Genomic DNA, 21764 nt, shown 5'->3' on the forward strand with positions numbered 1-21764 from the left:
GTGTAACTCAGCCGCCTGTAACTCTGAACATAATCATAGTATGAAAGTAAAACTTGACAAGGCTTCATTAAATATACTGAAGTTATTGTACATAAAAAAAATCATCTGATTCTGAGGAGGTCGGGTCAGAGGTACTGATGGACTTTTCATAGAATAACAGCTGTGTTACATTAAAAATTAAACTTGGAGATTCTGCAGCTCCACTAAACATTTTCCTTCAACTCACTAAGGCCAGAAAATGTCCTGTTTTGCACCTCAGCTCTACTGAAACTTGTGAAACAGACACCTAGCAACACCAAACAACAGGTAAATCAGACATTAGCCTGTAAACATAGTAGAGTTTTTAAAATAAAATAAAAAAAGAGCCAATGTTTTCCTCAGGAGTTTGTGGAAAAGAAAACCGAGCTATGATTCCATGACAAACACAAATCCAAATGAAGGCCAAATGGGAAACTTACTTGCTCACATCAAAACAACTTCATAAGGTGCAAAAGATGAGGAAGTAAGTAAAAGACAGCTCTACTACACACCTCAGCTCTGGAACAGACACCTATTTTCAGCAAACAAAAGCTGACAAACCTACTGTACATTACCTACGCAGCAAAGATAAAGCAAAGCATTTTGAAACTAAAGAGTCAGATAGTTTTCATCTGAGCTTGTGGAGAACAAAACAGCTGTTGTCTGAAACACTAAACCAAACAGGACACTTACTTGCTCACACCAAAACAACGTCATGAGGTGCCACAGAAGAGGGGAAAAAATAATCACCATTCTCTTTAAAGTTTTAAACATTTCATTGCAGCTACAGTAAGAGCAAGAATATGAAAGTAATATTTGATGTTTTACAAGTGCATGTAAAGATTTAACTCTAGACAAGCAAAGATGCAAAAAAAAAAACAGGGTTATAAAAATGAAAGAATTTAAAATGTGCCCGACAAAATAAAATCGAATTCCCTCGCCACCCTACAACACAGAGGTGAGATTACATTACTGTAATGGGGCCTGTCTGCCTTATTGGATTAGAACAAAAAGGGATCAAAACTTTCTCCCGAATTTCTCCGTAAAGTCCAATTTGTCCTTATCTAATGGCCACACAAGGAAATCTCTCCCCCTGAAATGACATGTTCCGCTCCATCACTAGCCAGCCGCTTCTTTCATCTCAAGGTAGGACACCTTGAAAGACAACAACATCTGACTGCAGATGTTCCCAGGAGCAGCACAGTGCCGGGGAATAGGAAGTCCAGATTTAGTCCCACTCTCTGCTCTACTTCACTCCACTCTCTGCTGCCTCCCCGGGGCTTTAATGTGGCGAGTGGACAGTGGGGTTAATGCCTAGCTGTAAGCACTGCTTAGCACCAGTGATTGGGTTTGTGTGGTAGCAGGCCTTCCCCCCACCAGCAAAAAAAATCCAGTGGAAATGACTTCTACTGTCCAGCCCTGTGGGCACTTTATTTCCCAACCTGCGGTTTCGACTCCCCTCCTCTTTGTTGCGGCTCAGCGTCCCGGAGGGCACGGCTGAATTTGATGTGGAGCAATGATTAAAAGTTTTCTCCCTCAAGGTGACCTAGATACCGGAGAAGGTGAAAGTCAAAGCGGTAGAGATGAGAGGTGAAAGTCTGCTCTGGACATTTGTTAGAGCGCGTTTAAGTGCCAAATCCTAAACTTGGGGAATCATCCAGTCCCCGTCCTTCCACTGCTAATGTCCAATTCCTGTCTCTTTACATTGTAGTAATCAGTGATTGCATGTGACATGATGGGTATAAAGCAGCGCGCTGCACAGAGGAGGCATCAACAATCTAATCATCGTCACATCAGCGATTACCTCCAGGCGTGATGTATTTGAACAGCGTTCTATCACATCTGCTATTACCTGCCTCTTCCTGCCTTATGTCCCTCAGTACACATCTTTTCTCTTAACTGTGTGTTCAATCACCAGCACCAGCTTCGCCCGCCGGTGCAGCCGAGCGACCGCCTCGACAGTGACGTATGTCGGCGATTAGCCTGGATACAGTTCAATTATGATAAAAAGCCGGCGCACCTCTTAGGCCGTGATTAAAGCCTCAGCCTGGCCTTGATAAAGAGATCCCATCTCAATGCCATCACAGCCACATTATAAGACACTCTGCCGCGGTGTTCTGCCTCATGCTTTTCACATCAGTGTTGCAGAACGTACACTGTGGCCCGGGTGGAGCTCATGGCACGTGGAGCCAGATGGGGGCTACCGGGGGTCTTCATCATCCGCACATGGTTGATGATGCCTCCCTGCCCACCTATTTCCAATTTACACTAGTATTTATTAATAACCTCCACGTCGGTGACGCCGATCTTACAAGATACCTGCCATATAACTTAAGATGGCTTTAGATATCGAGAGGCAGAGAGAGAGGCCCCCGGTTTTGATAAATGGATGAGCAGTGATGAAAAGAAGATATCAGAGGAGCATGAAAGGAGAGAGGGGAAGAGAGTAAAGCATTAATCCAACGGCAGGCTGCTGGAGAGACGGAGTGAGAATGAAAGACAGAGAAGGAGGCGAGCGAGAGGGGAGAGGGGAGGAGGAGGCAAAAGAAAGATAGCCTTTCGGCTGTGTTCTGTCAAGGGAGAAATTACACATTTACGGAGGTTTTTTCAAGCAACGACGGGTTCCATAGATCAAACCACTGGATTTATGAGCCAATTTTCAACATGAAATATAGACACAGGGAATCCATTTTAGCCATGTTTACTTGCCTCCTCTCACTCTTTTTCCCTCTCTCTCAATCAAACGGCTTGCAGTGTGTGAATGGGTTTACTCCCGTAACCCTAGCAGCGCTTATTAGAGCTGTAAATGAAGATCTGACTGATTGCAGTGATTTGATAACGCAGCCTTCAGTGGCTCCATCACACAGTTTTCACCTCTGACAGTTGAGTAAGGCTTCTGAAATCAGACAGATATAAGGTTTTTATACTTTTTTCTTAAGTTTGAGTACATTTCTTCAGCAGAATCAGCAAAAACAAACCTGATTTTAGGGTTTAGATTATGAGTTTGTTGTAAAATCTGTGTAGATTTTCAGCCAAACAGGTCACAGTAATCACAAAAGCTTCATTGGACTTCTGTTTTGGCTTCTTGAAGATGTTTTAGCTCACATCCAAGAGGCTTCCTCAGATTTTACTGAGACTCCACATTTGTGAAAACAAAAAAAAAGCTTCTTGGATGAAGCTGAAATGAGAGAAAACAGAAGTTGCTTTTTACTAAAGCTCTTAGGCTTGTAATGCGAAAGCTATTTATGTAACTGTTAAATTACTTTCTGTAAAAGCAGATGTGCTGAAGGGGGGAAAAAAGACAGATACCTGAAATACCTGAATTTTAGAACACAGCCACATAGATTAGTGTATATATCCACACGCACTGCTCCCAAATCACAGAGCTCCCGTCTTCTGGGCAAACACATTCAAAATTTGCATAGAAATTAATGTCTAAGTAGGCTAAACGACATAATTGACACGCAATTAGCAATATTATGAGGAAACCCTAATGAAGTTTTAGTTGCCGCGCCAACCTAAGAACGATCACTGCTTAATTATCATATTAATGAAGTCATTAGTTGTCACTTAACTTGGATGACAGGTAAGGCGAGAATGTCGTGATCCTACAATTTCCCCGACAAATGTGTGTTCAACAGCGATTACCCTCAAATCAAGATCTCGACTGAGGAAAGAGCAACAGACAAAGCGCGGCGTAAACATGCACGACCCGGAGTAAGAAAAAAAAAACAACAACTGAGATTTATTGAATCACCAACTAAAGCATCTTCAAGGTCACCTGAGGACAAACAACACAAATCAGCCCCACTCGTCCCACACAAAGAAGGGCAGCAGATGGAAGAGGCATCCGCGAGAGAACGAAATGCACTCCTGGCCGAGAGGGGAGCCGCCACTACAGGCTAACACAAAAACACATTTCCAGTAAACACTATGGCATGATTAGGCTACAAAAAACCCCTCAGATGGGTCAAATGAGCATCGAGGTCCTCCCACTCCCACAGTCTGTTCTTTCATTCCGATTCATTTCAATTACCCAGTCATTCCCACCTTCTTCCCCGTGTCCCGATTAGCTCAGCCTGGCAATTTACAGTTGATCTTGCCTCATCTAAGGCCGAGCAGTGGCGGAGGCAGGGAGACGAGCAGTAATGGAATGAAATGTCACTCAGTCGTCGCCTTTTGTCACGGCGATGCCGGGCAGGCGAGGTGGGGAGGGTCTGCGGAGGTCTCGTTAGCAGGTGAAAAGTTGTGTGTTGTGTCTGTGTAGTCGGCGGTGCTTCTACGTAAACAGAAAATATGATGTTCGGCTCAGTTGCGTCTCCGTTGCCCGGCTGTAACACTCACTGGCATCTCCACTGTGATCACAATAAGCACCACGTCCCCCCCCCTCCCCCCGTCTTCCAGTGTAGCTGCCACGCTCATCAAGGCTTCTTCACCTTTTTCACTGAAGACGAGCTGGATGCCGACTCCCTCCGTTTGCGCTGCAATGTAACACACAAGACAGTCACGTTGGGGTCTGCTGGGGTTCGTGTCCTCCTGCTGCATGTCAGTGGCCTTTTCTAGAGTATGCTCACTACACTGTGCTGGAATTTGGCAACAAATAGGGAATGTTTAAAGGACTAAGACGTTAGAATCTAGCATGCAGAAACAGCAAGGTCATTCCACAAAAAGTTCCCCGTCATTTTTATCTACAGTAACTTCAGGATGTTTAATGAAGCCATGCAAAGCTTTAGCTTCATAACATGAATACTTTCAGTTACAGGCTCTTTAAAAACATGGAGGTGGGTTGAAATGCAATTAAAAAAAATTTTGCATTACTTTTTTTTGAGCGTTTTTGAGCCCTCGTGAGTTCAGACCTGACTTTCTTACGGATGAAAAACATTTTTTAATTCTGTTAAAAACTGCAACTAAATCAATTTTACATCCATCCAGGTGTCTAAAGACCAAATCTAATTTATGTTCATCATCATTTTTCTACAACCAAGCATCAATATTATGGGATGTATCACAGTGTTAACAGCGAAACAGCACCAGTTTAACATCTGTGACATGTAAGAAACAAGCACTGGTCCCCTGGATGCGTTTTCTGATTGTGTCAAATATGAATATATTAGAAACTTGTTTCGCCACAGAGTAAATCGTGTCTAGAAGATGATCCGAATGTGGATAAAAATAATCCTCTCATTGCCTAGAACGTGTTCTGACCAACCACCATCACACATGCTGATATGAGCTTTGAAAGTTTACCCAGAATGCACTTTTTAAAGTTTTCTCTGGGGAATGATCAGAAAACAGAAACACATCCAGAGTACCAGTGATTGTTTCTATGACTTGATGTTAAACTGCTGCTACTGAAGTTTTAATGTGTTTTGCAACCCTGAAAAGTTCACGTGTCTATCTGCTGAACTTACAAAGTTATGACGGCTAAAAAATGCTTGAAAAAGAAAAAAAAAGCAAATTCAAAAGTGTGATATTTTGACCCACCTACTATGTACTTCAAGGGCCTCTTACTCTGAAGGTAAGATTTTGCATGGTGTCTTTAAATACAGTAAAGTTAATGTACATAAATAATGTGAGGGGTTCAGGTGGGAGACACGGATTAATCTGACCCACCACCAAATCACAAAGACTCTCATGTTTATTGACACGGGCTGGATTCCTGGATTGCTTCTCCTCCAGTGAAGGTACGATACGTAAGTATTGTGTTTTGAAAGTTCAGTTGATGCCAAATGGTGAAAACTTTTTATCAGCTGTAATTTGAAGTTGCTCATTTGAAATCACCAGAAATTTGATTTCATGTTGGTGCATCATCAGTGTTCAAAGTTTCAAATGTTTTGCAAATAATCAAGCTAAAAAAAAAATACAAACTATAGTCGTTGACATATTGCGATGCAGTGTTTTATTTGCCAATACCTTTCACCTGTAGGTTTGTAGTCGTCATTTGAGGTCATATTTGCTCCTTTTCAGATAGAAATGTTGTCATTTTTTGCATTTCTTAAACAGTTTAACAATGTTTTTCTTTTAAGTCAGTGTCTGAGCTGCGCAGACTTACTGAGTTTGGGGTCAGTGGTGCTCCAACAACATCGATGATCTGCTCCTTGGCTTCCACCTTGATGTCGTCTGCGCTGGGCCAGGACTGAGCTTCGCCCCCTGGGGTGGAGGCCGTGGTGCTGTTTGTGGCGTTGAGTTCTCCACCCTGCGGTGCAGCAGTCGGTCCGGCCCCTGCGGCTCCGCCACACGCTCCCCCGCTGCCGGCCTTCAGTAGAGCCTCGTAGCGGTGACGCAGCATCTGTTGTTCGTACTCACAATTGCTGTGGGCCTGCTTCAACTCATACAGCAGCACCAAGTCACTGCGGAGCTCGTTGAACATCTGTACGATCTCCTCGGTGGGCATCGGGTTGAGATCTAGAGCCACAGAAAGACACAAAGGAAAACAGAGGAGTGGGATTTAGGTACTTTAAATGAGGATATGATGGTAAATAGAGGATAATGTTGCAAAAGGGGGCATGTATTTGTCTGCAACCGATTCAGCATGAGACAGATGTTGTGTACATATAGAAGCTTGAAAAGCCTTTTGACAGCAAGTGTTGTTGGTGCGGCAAATGTTAAGCCCAAGCTTAAACAGTTTCTTTTATAATCACATTACAAACAGGAACTCCAAGATGCTGCAAAAATGTGACAAAACCTTTTCGTGTTTGTCCCTTGAAGTGTTTGTTAGTATAATTCTAATTTAAAAGATTCTATCACTTGTATTCTCTCTGCTGTGCTGAAACCAAACTCTGCAGAAGAGAGCTAAAAATGCAAAACTGTGAAATGTTAGCAAATTGCTCATTTTTATTCCGACTCACCCACTCCTTGCTCTATCAGGATCTGCTCAATGGCCTTGATCTTCTTCTGGCCTACCGAGCTTGGCAGTTTCATCTGAATGACACACAAACACACACACACACACACAGAGACACACACACACAAGGGTGTGATTTAAGGTAGCGAGAATATTGGGATAAACAGCTCCACCTCTGGGCTTTTAATTCATATGAAATGCACTTCAGCGGGCCAGATCAAAATGTCTTTATCCACTGAACTCTATCTGACTGATTAGCTAGAGGGGCACTCCACTTCTTTAGCTGTGCTAATGCATTTTCCATAGAGAGCGGCAGCTCCTCATCAGTCTTGAAGATGAATAAGAGTTCCCTTGCTGGGTTTTACAGATATTAGCTAGCCAGTAACAGAATTAATCATCACAGTGATAATAAGAGATCGCTACCTCAAGTCATAAACTCTGCTCTCTCGCATACATCAGCTGCTGGGTCAAGCTGTGCTGAGATTCTTTTGATATTAATCGGGGGCTGAACAAAACTTAGCTGATCTTCTCAAAGATAAGTCAAGCTTTTTTTTGTTTTTAACATCAGTTCTACGGCACCAAGAGATAGCTGACAGAAACCGATTAGATTAGTCCGACTGCTCTAAAGCTGCTGTTTTACAGTCTCTAATAGCATTTAAGAGCCAAACTGAGATATGATGGTAAAGTAGTTTGTAGTCTGAATACCTCAGCAGTATGATGACAGCTCTTAGATTATCATGTATTCATATAGTAACCATCTGTTAAGCTTATATTCATAATCTTTGATGTTTATTCAATCAGAGAAACAAAACGCTAATGTGCTGTCCAGGTTTAGCTGACCAGTGTTTCAGTAAAGACAGACTTGAGGCCTCCTCAGGTGGAGTTTTGAACCTGCAGAGGCTCTTTGGTCAAACAGTGAAATATAGACGAGGCTCCGGGTGTTTCTCAGGAGATGCCGTCTCATCTCTGGGGAGTTATGTTGTCTCAGGAATGTAGGACTTAGTTTCTGTATGTTTAAACCTCCAGAATGCTTCTTGACCACAATATTTTATAGATAAGCTGTCATTGTTGTTCTTCTCTGGGAGACAGAGAGAGATGCTGGACTAATTTCCTCTCTCCCCCATTGCAATGGAACTAATTCCCCGATGACTCTGCAAAGCGTTGTAAGAGAGTCATGGCAGTATTTAAGTGACAAGTCGTACTCACCCTCTGACTGCGCAGTGTGACTCCTGCTGATTTGAAGTCGGGGAACTTGATGCCAGCTGTTTCTGGAACAGCCTAAAGAAGAAGATAACAACTGGTAAGAGCTGAAATATGACTCCTCTCTCAACTTCAGTTTGACCTGACATATAAAAACAATGAAATAATTCATATGGGATGAATCTGGCTTCTATTTGGCTCAAAATAACACAAAACAATTAATACAAACTACTGAGACAGAGCTGAATATGAATTATTTCAGTGTACTATTGAACTCAGTGAGTATTATCATGAGGACGACAGCTGTACATGTCTATAATACAACTATTTAATGGTTTCTTTCTCCCCAAGTGTTTACTCATTTTGTGTGAGTGGCCATCGTACCGGTTTTTCTGTTTCTCTTTTCTGCGGGAGCTTCTTCTTGGAAACCCTCTTCTCGGCTCGCCTCAGCTCTGTCGTCGTGTCCGCTGCTTTGATGAGCTTCTGCAGATCCTGAGCTTTCTTCTCGCGCTCCTTCTTCCTTGTCTCAATCTTCCTGAGCTCCTGAATAAGATACTCCTCTTCTGCCACCTGCAGGAAAAACAAGAGAAGTGCAGTCTTGATATGCAAAAGGCTGGTCTGATTGTTTTTTTGTTCTGCATGTTGCTTCTCATCTTGGCTGGACAGTATTTCCCTTACAAAAGCTCATCAGCAACATGTAAACATAAATCAAATTTAAAAAGTTGCTAACTTGTTCTGGGGTGCGATTGAAGAGCTTCTCCAGCTGCTCTTTACGCCGTCTTTCGTGTCCCGCATCAAAGATGTAGATCTTGGGCTCTGTTCCTGATGCTGCGCGGACCTTAGTCAGTTTGCCACAAATATTATAATATCGTTCTTTCAGATCTTCCACAGAGCGTTTCTGAAAAGCACAGATGGAAGAATGTTACCACAAATACAGATTATGATTTGTTTTCACTATAAACTCTCTGAACAAGAGCATCAGTGCTGCAGGTGAGGGACGGAGGACTTACTCTGTACTGCTGGTGGTCGTAGCGGTCGTGGACAACGATGAAGCGCAGGTCAAAGCGCTTGCACAGGTCAAACAGGTGGTCTGTCTCCGCTTTAGTCCAGCCGTCGTCATGGAGATGCATTTGATACTCCTGCTCTGAGTACACCGGTACCTGCACTGTCTACACAGGCAGACAGGAAAACAGAAAGAACACAGTGAATAAAGACTACGAAGCAAAGAAAAGTAAGGATGTCTTGAAAGGAGGACACGACAGAGGACGGGTAGCTGTAACAGTCCATCCTTTGTGTTTGTGTTGTATCAGCGATCAGACGTTCTGTTTTCATCTCTACCTTGTTAAAGCGAGCAAAAGGATAGTCCTTGCCCTCCTCTGCCACTCGTCTCCAGTGGTGGAAAATGGCTCCGTCCCTGCGAGCTGGATTCGTGAAGGGCATCCACTTCCAGGGACGAACCTTTTTACAGCCGAGCTTGGCTTTGACTGTCCTGTAGCCTTGAGTCGTGTCACTGGGCAGCAGGGGAGGAGCGTCTCTGTGGGTTTACAGGAAAAACAAGTCTTTGTTAAAGTAAGAGTACAACATACAAGGATAATCTGCTTTATCTGCTACACTATTTAGCAAACACATGTGATATGAAGAGATGAACAAGTTTGTAGTGTTAAAACAATAAATCACTTTTAACGTTTCGTTAAATGTACTCCTCCGTGGGCTGTTTTTGGTCTTTGCCTTTGCCTATGTTTTTACTTTTTTGTGACAAATTCCTCCACTTCTAACTTTCATTCCAATTTAATCCTTCAGTTGAACGATTTGAGGAAAACATCTAGTTACGATTTCTCTGACAGATATTGTTATTTGATTTGTGAAATAACTTCGTAAACTATTTAGAAGTTAATCTTCAGTTCAATATCCCCTGTGTAATAGATTTAAAACATGCAATGAATCATTACCACATGAAATACCATCAAAAGGGTAACTGTGTCACATTTATAAACCCACTGACATGACAGTTTATACTCTCAGTCTGATCCACTGCGTGGCAGCTGTCTTTGTGATTTGCTAATTGCCTTGTTTCTGACTTGACATTGATTAATTATTCAGCCCTATTCCTTTGTTATGCAAGCTAAAAGCTCTAACACTGAGTAAAGCTGTGAACAAACACATAGAATGTCATATAAGATGGACTCGTAGGTTTATAAAAGGCACCCATACTTCTTATCTGAATAGAGCAGAGCGTAGACCTCTCTGTGCATCCCCTCTGGTCTCTTGAAGGTCAGCGTCTCTGTCGCCTTCTTGGTTTTTTTCTGAGAAAGAAACGGAGAAATTTGTTATTGAATTTTAAGAAACGTTTTTGTAATAACGTCAAGCGCAGAATAACAACATATATCTTTTCAGTTTTTTATGAATTAAATTCAACGGGTAAGACCTGTGAAAATTACAAAAGCAACATGTGAATACCAGCGTCGTGCTCATCAGTGATCCTTCATGTAAATATTTACATCTTGTTAAGGCTGCATTGCCCTGTTTGAATGTCAAACATGGATCAAACAGTCATGACATGTAAATACATATAACTTTATTTTCATTGTAACAGCACCTTTCACAATTTTTGTAACTGAATAATTGGGACCACAGACGTGATTACAGTTTATAGCATAACCAGGCATGATATCTACAATTGTGGGCAATATCATAATATTGTTTCCAATGTTTAGGCTGTATGTGTTCGGTGTGTCTGATATCCTGATTTATATTTGGAGACTAGGCAGAATTTTCCCAATTGTCTGAATGAATGAAATCAGCCATTTGATTCATTAATACAAGTTCAGTACCAATGTAGGACCTGCAATTAAGTTTTATTCAGTGAAAAACTGCACTGTATGAGTTGAACTACACCTTTAAATCTTTTTAAATCTGTATATTTAACTGGATTTGTAATAATCCAGTACACAAACATTACGAGACTTGCGGATATTTGCTCCTGCAGACAGGAAATTACTTTTTTGGCACAACACAGATTTAAATAGCTCTAAAGGACAAGTAATATAAGGCAGTTTTTCACTTTTCAAAATGTGATTTCAGCCTCTAAACAGTGATCAGAACGTTATTAGTGCGTCAAACTGACTTGATGTCATTCATGATGGTTATATTCTACAGACTATGGGACGAATATCCATCTATAAATCATGTTAATTACAACCTAGTTTCCCAATATAAATAAGCATATTACACATACCAAACACACACTGCCTACACATCGGAAACAACATAAGTGTATTATCTATAATCATCCTAAATGTCATGCTTAATATGCTGTAAACACTTCTTTAGTCACACTATTTACATTAATGTTCCTCAGAGACGTAGCTTTTCTATCACCAGGGGGACACACTTCTGTTTTATCCAAATAAAAGCAGCTGTATATAAACTGGGTGTTACAAGACAAGAGCTGTTGGTAGATCTTTGTTTTTAGTACAAACATCGTTATTCTGATTCCCACCTTGTCTGAGTTGATGAGGTCTTTCTTGCTGATGGGACCGTCATTTTCTCCTCCGCCCAGCTCCAGAATATCCCTGACATCCGCACCAGTAGCCATGGCTCTACGTTGTCGTTAATTAATGCTTTTCTCAATCTGTCAAACCTATAAACTGTCCGTTAATTCACTCATTCATTCTATGCATGCCGTGAACTCACTGTCCATCGACTACGCTCCTAGCTAACGGCTAACGCTAACATTTCTAATTTGCGTTTTCTCAACAGAACCGAGGGCAGCAGAGTAATAACTCAGTACGGTTTATGTTTTAAAGAATACTACCGTGTACGTTTTTATAATCCCTGAACGCTACAGAGAGAGTTATAAAGAATATTCACAGGCTATTGTTTAAAGCTAACAGGGTAACTAGCTACAAACCGTCCCTACTACCGGCCCCGCTCGTGTCCGATTGAAAACAGTGACTCAAGGACTGATTGTCGCCCCCCAGCGGTGCGGCGGCTCATTGCAGAATGCATTATTTGATTTAGTTTAACACAAAATAAAACAAACCTTTTTCTTTTAAATTTTATCCTGAGGGAAACTCTTGTTCCATATATTACATAGAAAATATACAATAATATTAGAAATAATGCAGTGCTAATAGAATAGCAATACAGAGTCAGTATGAGGCATTAAAATTACACATAGGTCCACTAAAATAAAAGGAGGATAGAAAATGTTAAAAGTACTAGTGGCAATGATGCTGAAGCAATAAAGTAACATTGCAAATGATAATGAAATTTTGCAAATAATAATAAAATGTTATACTTGAAATTGAAATATCACAATACTGGAATCAATATTTAACATAAAGTGACCATTCTGCACTGAAGTCGGGGAGCTTTACAGTTTTTAACAATAAATGCACACAGTTTAACAACTTAAAGTGACTTTGCTAAAAAAAATGTGATCAAATAAATAAAGAAAATGTAAATCCTGCAGCTCATCTTTAATTGCTGTGGTCTTTGGTATTTAAAAAAAAGACAGCAGCACAACAGAAATGCAGGCTGTAGAATAAGCTTATCAAAAGAGTTAAAATGCTCCAACTTCTAGGCGCCTGCTTTGAGGAAAGAGTAACTATATTCAGAATTTTGTTGTTGCCGTGTCGAAGGTCTTTCGGGGTCCACTGGACCCCAAGAAAGAATAAGTGCAAAGTATTTGTTGGTATTCATTATAAACTTTTATAGTATGTTAAATACATTTTCTGATAAGTTGACGTATTTTTGGTTCCAAGTGCATGACTAAAGTCTCTCTTTTTGCATAAAATCTTCAGAAATAAAAAAACAATACCTGTCAGCTAAACCAAATGGCCTGGGGTCTAGAAGACCCCAAAAGTCCTGAAGAGGGTTAACACGTTGGGTACATGCAGAAAAGACAGTTGCAGACAGACAAAGGAACATTAATGATGATACATCCACACAAAAGTAAGCTATATCATTGTTTTCATAGGTTGCACCTGTACATTCTATTTGTCAGCTATGTTTATATATTTCGTATTTGCACATTAGTTAAAAAAAAGAAACTGATTGTGAGAATGCATTGACAAGATTTTGGCTCAAGGAATTAGTCAGTGTAATTCTAGAGCTGACCTCTGGGGGCAGCAGCACGCCTCTACTGTCTTCGGCCTGCCGCAAATCTCGCGAGAAGAACAAGAAGAAGCGGTTCTTCAGCGGACGGCCCTCCGCCATTTTCCTTACGTGGTGTCGCAGAGGCAGTCGGTGGAGTGCTTCAGCTAGCTAATTCGTGCACTACTTAAGTCCTTTTTGGGAGCTCGTTCGTAGCAAGGAATATAGTCTGTTACAGAACAATTTATTTTGGCAAAAAAATACTCAACTGCGTAAGAAAATGTCCAACGAGCAGCCCGAAATTACCGCCGAGACGGTCGGAGTGCAGCAGCAGCAGCAAGCGCCGCCGCCGCAACAGCAACAGCAGCAGCAGCAGCCGCCGCCGCAGCAGGGGTGAGTCCATTCATCAAGGCTCCTTTGTTGATGCTTCCCACCTAGTTAGCAGCTAATCAACGGTTACGTTGAGCGCTGGCAAATATTCACTAAATAAATATGCCCTATTCACATCGGAATGTGACTACTGGTTGAATATTAACACGCTTGAGGTGTTAAAATTTCGTCGTTACAAGCATTTATCTGTTTAGTTGGTGTGGATTTGGGGCCCGTCTATTTACTGGAGGTAGCCGCGCTTATGCGTAGCTTGTTGAAACTTAACGTTAGCGGTACAGAAAACTACAAGGTAACTTAAAGAAAATAGGCGATTTCCCCCTTTCAATTCGCTCGCAATTTGTTGAATAGAAAATAAATGCTATATGGGTAATTAATAATGTAGCACGGGCCCGCTGTGCGCAAAGAGCGGCCTAGCCATGCGGCTGGACATGCAGTCGTCTTGATTGCAAGCTGCCGCAGGCTGCCGTTAAATGCTAAAACTCAAAAGTGTGTATGAATAATACATTTTACTTGCATTTCGTAGCAAATTTTGTTACTTTTTAGGAAGAAAAAAAGGGTTTCTACCATAAGCAGATTAAAACCAGCAACCCCCTCAAAGCTGCCTGTTGGTTTGATTTAGCGCTGACCTTATACCGGCCTTTTGTAACGGTCACAGAATACACTTAAATGTTTGTGTTCTGATTTAATTTATTATAATATATGTTAGAAACTACAGATCTACTAATTCTACACTCATCCCCCCCTTTAGTAATGATCTTTTAAGTCTGGGGTCCACTTTTTACAATCTAATAATATTTAATTTTAGGTGTTTCATCACTTGGTTGGATGAAGTGTGTGTGTGAAGTATGTTTTTTGCTTAGAGTTACTCACTATTTTAACTTTTCTTTATGCAGAGAAATGAATGGAAAAGCCAAGAATGAGCCCAATGCGAGCAGGAAAGAGAGACCCCAGAAGAGAGGTGGAGGTGGTCGCTACGAACCCTATGGAAACGCAAACAAACGATACCGTGTCTTTGTCAGCAACATCCCATACGATGTGAAATGGCAAGCCCTGAAAGACCTGATGAAAGAAAAAGGTAAGGTGTTTGGATAAGGGTATGACTCATGTCAGCTTTGGACATGACAAAAAGACAAAAGCAGGATCAGCATCCAGGGTCATTTTGTTTGACCGCTGCAGCTTTGAAAGGCTTCTGGGAGTTGTACAATGTTGCTTGAGATCTCGTGAGAGTTATTTGGAACCAAGGTTGTGGACAAGGTCCCTCTTATTTGCTCACAACGGAGTTGCTGCAGACTTGTACAAGTGCGGTGAACCTGGATGTTAGATTGAACATTGAGTCTCTATTGAGAACGACTAAAACCTTTTGAGGTTTTGGTGAAGTGGAGGTTGCACATGCGTAACGCAAGTCCACAAATGTGAAAATCCAATGGCTCGGGATCATGAACGGCATTATGAGATGTTTCATTGACGAAAAATATTGCATAGTACCTTGTTGTATTGTAATTATTTTGTCTAGAAACAAGGAACAGGTTGCTTTCAGTTGCAACGCGTAATTCATAGTAAAATACGGACTCTTGATGTGTAAACTGGTCAAAACTTTGGAAACATGACAAACAAAATGCTCAATGTTGCAGCAACTTTCACTTCAATGAAAACAGTTGCTTAGTTATGGGGTATTGGAAAGCTTCAGATGTATCATGACTAATGCATTAAATGGCATTTACTTTAAATTACAGCATGTGTTAAAGGAATAATCCTGTTTCAGAAGGAGGGCCAGGTGTTCGTTTTATGCCAACTGACTGTGGAGTTAAATTGCATTTTCTTTTTTAGGTGTGACCTTGACAAGCAAATGTTTTCTCAGCAGATCTCCATGTTGTGCCAAACACAGCTATGTGCTGGGGATTTCTGTGGGGTACAGGTCTACAAAATGAAGCAGCTTCTTATGCACTGTCCTTGTCACTCGAGGTTTGGTCACTGATGTCCATTCGTTGAACAGACACGTGACCTGGAACAAAGGCGTGGCTGTGGTCGACGCTGAATCAAAATTCTGATTGTGCATTTCAGGTACAGGTCCACTTTATGAACAGGTTTGAAGTTAGAGAAGCGTCTCTTCCCCCAAGAGTTTATCGTCGCTAAGATTATGGTTAGTTTTCTAGCTGTAGGTTTCCTCTTAGGCGCAGCTGATGGGCGAATGTATTGATGCATTAGCCCGAGGTTTAAAATGGCGACATTTGACAAAGCATGCTCAGGTTTGCAATGAAACGGGCTGAGGCATTGAATGGGTTTTGCCAACTTGAAATTATTTGTTCAATTATCTTCAGGTAGAAGGTGGTGTTTCAGGGCATTATATCAAAATAGGAAGGCTGTTGGCCATTTCAACAGTTGTTGTCCTCAGTCTATTGCTTTTGGTGTTTCGGGAGAATTCCAACAAGGACAGGCTAAGAAGTCTTTTATTTCTTTTGTAAGAAAAGACTCGAGCTTGCTTTTTGTAGACCTGTACCGTATTGTGCTGCTGAGGTGCTGGGGGAAGGCTCAGGACTGGCAGTCTGAGCTCACTGTCACCGGCCGCCCTACTTGTGTTTCTGCTCTAAACCCCCATTGTTCTCTCGGCTTCTCTCCCCTTGGTGTGTGTCGTCTCTGGAATCTGATTTGTAGTGGGTGAGGTAACGTACGTGGAACACTTAATGGACGCAGAAGGCAAATCGAGGGTAAGTGCAAATACCTACAAATAAAACATATGAATAAGCCTAGACAAACCTGTGTTTGTCAGCTGTGGTTTCTTTATTTACATTGTCGCGAATTGTTCAGATTCAGAAATCTGGTGGAGTGTGCGAGATGGTGACATGCCGGAGGCGTGTTTTATTTGGTGTCGTCTGTGGCACTGACTTGAGGCCATCCTGAAGGGTTGATGCTCTTAAAACAGGACTTCAGCTTCCTTCGTAGCCAATCCTGTGGATTGCAGTAGCTGACTATGTCCCTTTCGGTTGCTGGATTTGCTCCTTATGATCTAATGGGTCGTAGTCCGCAAGAGGTTGTCACAAGGCTGTTAGATGGTTGTTAAACATAACTCATTTCGTAGAACCGCTTTACTGGAAATGTTACCTCCAATATCTTAGTAGTGGGGAATCCTATCTCACTGTGGATTTTCTGACCTTTGGATGTTGGAAAAAACTCTTTATATTCACTACAGTTGTCTGTATCGTGTTACTGACTGGGTTAAAACAGTAGATCTTGTAATATTGTAACGTTATTTGGAAGTACAGTGTTGTGGCCAAGGCTGTAGGCTTGTGTGTGATGTTGACCTTTTGTGCATGGACGTGTTTATTTTTGCAACATTTGCTACATGTCAATTTAAACATCTGTTATAACCATTATTTTTGCTAATTTGTATTATTCTTTACTCCTTTTGGTGCACCCTGCTCTGGTGTCTTCAATCAACAAAGGGTTGTGCGTAAGTAGTTCATCAATTTATTATCAAAAATTTGACAGCTGTAGTGCAAATTAACCATGTAAAAACTGTGCACCACTTTTTAGAGGGGGCAACACATAAGTTCTATCAACTGTCCTCACTGGATGTGTTTTTCCTGTTAGTGTTGTTGAGTTTAGGACTGAAGAGCTGATGAAGAAAGCAGTGGAGAAGGTCAACAAGCACAACCTCAATGGACGTCCCCTCAAAGTGAAAGAGGTAGGCTGCAGAGAGAATGAAAAGAAATTAACTGTTGTTGTTTTTTGCTCCACCCTTGCCTGAGTAATGTTTGTATGTCTGTTTTCTTAGGACCCTGACGGTGTGATTGCTCAGAGGGAAATTAACAAGGCTCAAGGTGGAGGTCCTCCTGGAGGTCATGGAGGAATGGGTGGCATGGGAGGAATGGGGGGCATAGGTGGAATGGATCGCATGGGTCCTGGACCAAACGGCCCCATCAACATTCCTCCCAGCCTGATGAACAACCCCAACATCCCCAACGAGATCATCCACGGTCTCCAGGCTGGCAGGATTGGCAGCACCGTCTTTGTGGCTAACGTGAGTTTACCAGAGTTTTCCCATCACTGTATTATTCTTAAAATCAAAAAACATCAATGCATAAAATTGAAGGATTTGGAAAGACCAAACATGATGGAATGTCTACATATATTTTGTTTTGGTTTATTTGTTTGCATGAGATGTGAGAAACCTTGGTGTAATGTGACCTCCTGTGGAATCATCGCTCAAATTGTTTCTTGTGCTCACAGCTTGACTACAAAGTGGGCTGGAAGAAGCTGAAAGAGGTGTTCAGCATGGCAGGCATGGTGGTGAGGGCCGACATTCTGGAGGACAAGGATGGGAAAAGCAGAGGCATGGGCACAGTGACATTCGATATGCCACTTGAAGCAGTCCAAGCTGTCTGTATCCTCTAAAAACGTCTGGCCGGCTGGTTGGCTTTTCTTCACTGTGACATTACTTGTCCGCTATGATTACATAGTTTCATGATGTCTCCAATATTGTTTTTCTTAACGATTTCACAGCTATGTTCAATGGGCAGCTCTTATTCAACAGGACCATGCATGTCAAACTGGTAGGTCGCACTGATTTTTACATTGCACCTTTATGTGATTGAATGTTGAACATAGTCTGAGTGTGTTTCTGTGGCTTTCTTACAGGATGAGAAATCTCTTCCCAAAGACTTTGGACCACAAGACAGAGCAGCTGCTCTTCCCCGTAAGTATACACTATCTTTCTTATAGGATTAAATACATTCAGATGAGCCTTGTAAGTCCTTGGTACGTATTTACAGCCACCTTCTTTGCTGGTGTAGATTAAATCAGCCCTGTAGCGACTGACAATTCTAACCCCTCCAAGATCACCGTATGTGACACACACTGGTTTAGTTAGTAGTGTTATTATGAAACACCATAAGTATTTATTCAGTTTGTTCGGATGTAGTTTTATGCGTAGATGACATCTTAACACTGAGCACATTTTCTCTGCACAGGTGGCCTTAGTGGTGTCGGTTGTGGTCTGGGACCTGGTGGCCAGCCTATCGGTGCTGCCCAACTCAACAGGGGAGGTGGTGGAGGGATGGGCAACATGGGCTCTGGAGGTATGTAGCACAGGTGTTGTGTCTGCTAAAGCTTTGAACAAAAGATGACAGTATAATTGAGATCTGTGCTCTTCACACTTGTAGGAATGGACGGAATCGGCTTTGGCAACATGGGAGGCCGTATGGGAGCAGGTACGTAGCAAAACTCTGTCAACGCCTGCAGCCTTTATTGTATTAAGCTGCATTTACTGTTAAACACAGGATGCTTCAAGACTATATATTAAAAACTTTAACAAATATGAATGGCAATTAGGACAAAAGTTGTAGTAAAGAACATTTGCAGGTACCTTGAGTTTGATTAAAAGCAGTATTACAGCAAGAAACCACTCAAATGCAGGTTGTATTAAGTAGTTTTTATATTTTAATCTCAGGTATCAAATACATTAAATTTCCATTCCCAGCTTGTCCACACATCTCCATTCCTGCTCTCCTCCTTAAGACTTTCTTCTCCTCTGTTTCAGGAATGGACAACTTTGGAGGAATGAACAACATGGACCGTTTCAACTCTCTAGGGATGGGCAGAATGAACGGTGAGGAAGTGTTGAGACCCGCTAAGGACTCCAAAGCAAGCGTGGGACACTTTCACGTTTTGCTGGTTGTTTCTAATGGTTTCATCTCTTGCATTGTCAGAGATGGACCGTGGGATTGGTGGTGCTTTTGACAGGGAATTTGGGCGAAATGAAATGGGGATGTCTCGCAATAATTTTGGAGACTCCTTTGAGAGAGGAATGGGTTAGTATTTCCAGGATTTTGTTTGAAAGCCTCTGTAATGCTTACTGCAGCCCAGTTGATTACATCTGTCTTGATTTTTTTTTCTTCTTCTCTTGTTTATTCGCTTTTGTAGGAAACTCTCTGGGTATGGACCGCATGAACTCCGGAATGGACCGCCTGGGAGCCAGCATGGACCGCATGGGAGGGATGGACCGGATGGGCATGGACAGGATGGATCGAGTGTCTGACCTGGACAGGCTGGGTTCTGGTTTCGACCGCATTGGCTCTGGGATGGACCGGCTGGGGCCCAGCATGGACAGGCTCGGACCCGGCCTGGACCGCATGACCTCCAGCATGGACCGCCTCGGCCCCGGTGGATTCGACCGCTTGGGCCCGTCTAGTTTGGATCGCATGGGCACCGGCATGGACTTTGGCTCCCCGATGGGAATGGATCGCATGGGCAACACCGGGCTCGACAGAATGGCGAGCAGCTTCGACTCCCGCATGGGTTCTGCTGGAGGACTCGACCGTTTCCCCTCCGGCCTTGACCGCATGAGCTCTGCCATGGACCGGATGGGTTCTGGAGGTGTTGGAGGTCAGTTCGACCGCTCTGGTGACTTGGATCGCGGATTCGGCGGAAATTCCTTCGGAGGAGCCGGAGCTGGAGGACCCGGAACCGGGGGCAGCAACATCAGGAAGGGCTGCCAGATCTTTGTCAGAAATGTAAGTGTTTATGCAAAAGTTAGTTTGGCTTAATTTATTTTTAAAAGCATCTTCTTTCATGATTTTAATCATTTTGAATGCATTTTGTTTTTCAGCTGCCATTTGACTTCACCTGGAAGATGCTGAAGGATACCTTCAATACATGCGGTAGGCTTCGTAGTAGTTTCTAAATATAATTTACTCTTTAATATTAATGATCCATGTTGTAAAAATCACATTTATATTGTGTTGTAAATTTGGAGATGTAGGATTAAAGCTGTTGCTATTCCTCTAGTACAGGGGTGGGCAATCCTGGTCCTCGAGGGCCACAATCCTGCATGTTTTAGATGTTTCCCTCGTCCAACACACCTGATTCACATGATCAGGATCGTTATCAGGCTTCTGCAGAGCTTGATGATGAGCTGATCATTTGAATCAGGCGTGTTGGAAGAAGGGAAACATCTAAAACATGCAGGATTGTGGCCCTCGAGGACCAGGATTGCCCACCCCTGCTCTTGTACCTCCATTAATAAGATGGCCTCCCAGCTTTTAGAGCCAGTGAGTTTTTAACCAAAGTGTTACGTAATGCAGAACGAAATAATCGCTAAGCTCAAACGTTGTATAATCCCGTCCTCTCATTGCCGCTGTTATCTGACAAACTCGCCGAACACGTGCTTAAAAACAACAGCTGTGATATTTACGTGCCAAATGTTAAGACAGTTAAAAGCGACAAAAAGTTCTGGTCTCATTCATATCTACAGCTCAGCTGCATTTAGAGCTACAGACTCTGAGACAGTAAGTTTAGAGGACTAAAAGCAGGATATGTATAGTCTTGGTGAAATGAACCATCTTTGCAGTATTGTGATCTCAGGATTCAAAGACGCATCCATGGGACACGTGAGACTTAATCAGGTGAAAAGGGGCACAATGAGAAACCTTTAAGACAGCATCTTATTTTGGTGTTCTTCCCTCTGCAGGAATGGTCCAGTACGCTGATATCAAGATGGAAAACGGCAAGTCCAAGGGCTGTGGCGTGGTCCGCTTTGACAACCCAGAAACTGCCGAGCGCGCCTGCCGGACCATGAACGGCTATCGGCTGAACGGAAGAGAGATCGACGTTAGGATTGATAGGAACGCATAATCTGTGTCTGTGTTACATCCGACATTTCATTTAGTCCCCAGTGTCCCAACACTCTGCATTATATGAATTACCCTTCATCACACTCGGTTTGTTAGATATTTGTTACACTGAAAATGTTCTTTTAGTTCGTGATTTGTAACAGTGAACGTGTCGTTTTAGTTTTTACTATTTTCTTTCTTTCTTTTTTTCTTTTTTTAGAGACCAAATTTTTAATTTTTTGTTCTGTCATGCGTCACCTGTCATTGCCTTTGTTCTATAAGGTGTTTTGATAAATAAACTTCAATATTTGAAATGCTGTGACTTTTCGTGTTATTTCATGTCGTATACTGACCAGAGAGCAGCGTTTTCGGGATGTTTGTACCATGAATTTTACTTGGGCCAGTTAAAGACGATCGTAATGTTATGTTGATGCTATGACTAGAACCTGTCGGTGTTGTATGGAGCTAATTTGAGTAATCAATAGCAGAGGCTCCTCTCAGGGCGATCGGGGGACGACATGACCACCCCTGGAACTTCACTGGACGCCCCAGACCTGATAAAGTTAATTCACTCTTTATTTGTACTGAAACTTGACGTCCAAATGGAA

The 21764-nt window shown here is 42.2% G+C and overlaps 2 protein-coding genes across 3 annotated transcripts; one reads left to right on the plus strand and one right to left on the minus strand.

The window, feature by feature from the left end:
- Positions 1 to 3736: 3736 nt before the first annotated feature.
- dmap1 (DNA methyltransferase 1 associated protein 1) lies at positions 3737 to 12001 on the minus strand. The gene is made up of 10 exons (XM_008300968.1): positions 11562 to 12001; positions 10274 to 10365; positions 9401 to 9596; positions 9073 to 9231; positions 8793 to 8960; positions 8447 to 8632; positions 8069 to 8140; positions 6867 to 6939; positions 6071 to 6423; positions 3737 to 4499 (listed from the first exon to the last, which is right to left on the minus strand). The coding sequence occupies exons 1-10, from the start codon at positions 11655 to 11657 to the stop codon at positions 4440 to 4442; spliced, it is 1455 nt and encodes a 484-aa protein (XP_008299190.1). The 5' UTR covers positions 11658 to 12001; the 3' UTR covers positions 3737 to 4439.
- Positions 12002 to 13268: 1267 nt separating this feature from the next.
- On the plus strand, positions 13269 to 21475 carry hnrnpm (heterogeneous nuclear ribonucleoprotein M). Of its 2 annotated transcripts, XM_008300970.1 has the most exons (16): positions 13269 to 13552; positions 14443 to 14624; positions 16202 to 16254; positions 16990 to 16997; positions 17138 to 17231; positions 17322 to 17567; positions 17777 to 17930; positions 18050 to 18099; positions 18185 to 18242; positions 18517 to 18624; positions 18709 to 18756; positions 19086 to 19154; positions 19255 to 19356; positions 19469 to 20058; positions 20154 to 20205; positions 21015 to 21475. In XM_008300970.1, exons 1-16 carry the CDS (start codon positions 13440 to 13442, stop codon positions 21176 to 21178), a joined length of 2091 nt encoding a protein of 696 aa, XP_008299192.1. In that variant the 5' UTR covers positions 13269 to 13439; the 3' UTR covers positions 21179 to 21475. The 2 variants fall into 2 exon arrangements, with proteins under 2 accessions (XP_008299192.1, XP_008299193.1); XM_008300971.1 differs by lacking the exon at positions 19255 to 19356.
- The last annotated feature ends 289 nt before the right edge of the window (positions 21476 to 21764 follow it).

The sequence above is a fragment of the Stegastes partitus genome, unplaced genomic scaffold (assembly GCF_000690725.1).
Source record: "Stegastes partitus isolate 25-593 unplaced genomic scaffold, Stegastes_partitus-1.0.2 Scaffold1616, whole genome shotgun sequence".
In the NCBI taxonomy this organism is placed as follows: Eukaryota; Metazoa; Chordata; class Actinopteri; family Pomacentridae; genus Stegastes; species Stegastes partitus.

Bases quoted from the DNA above. Each gene is read 5' to 3' on its own strand.
- dmap1 (XM_008300968.1), bottom strand. From the start codon at position 11,657: ATGGCTACTGGTGCGGATGTCAGGGATATTCTGGAGCTGGGCGGAGGA. The intron at 9,597-10,273 runs GTATGGGTGCCT...GTAAACCCACAG, and splicing joins CTGCTCTATTCAGATAAGAA to AGACGCTCCTCCCCTGCTGC. The intron at 4,500-6,070 runs GTAAGTCTGCGC...GTTACATTGCAG, and splicing joins CACCACTGACCCCAAACTCA to CGCAAACGGAGGGAGTCGGC.
- hnrnpm (XM_008300970.1), top strand. From the start codon at position 13,440: ATGTCCAACGAGCAGCCCGAAATTACCGCCGAGACGGTCGGAGTGCAG. The intron at 18,625-18,708 runs GTATGTAGCACA...TCACACTTGTAG, and splicing joins GGGCAACATGGGCTCTGGAG to GAATGGACGGAATCGGCTTT. The intron at 19,155-19,254 runs GTGAGGAAGTGT...TTGCATTGTCAG, and splicing joins AGGGATGGGCAGAATGAACG to AGATGGACCGTGGGATTGGT.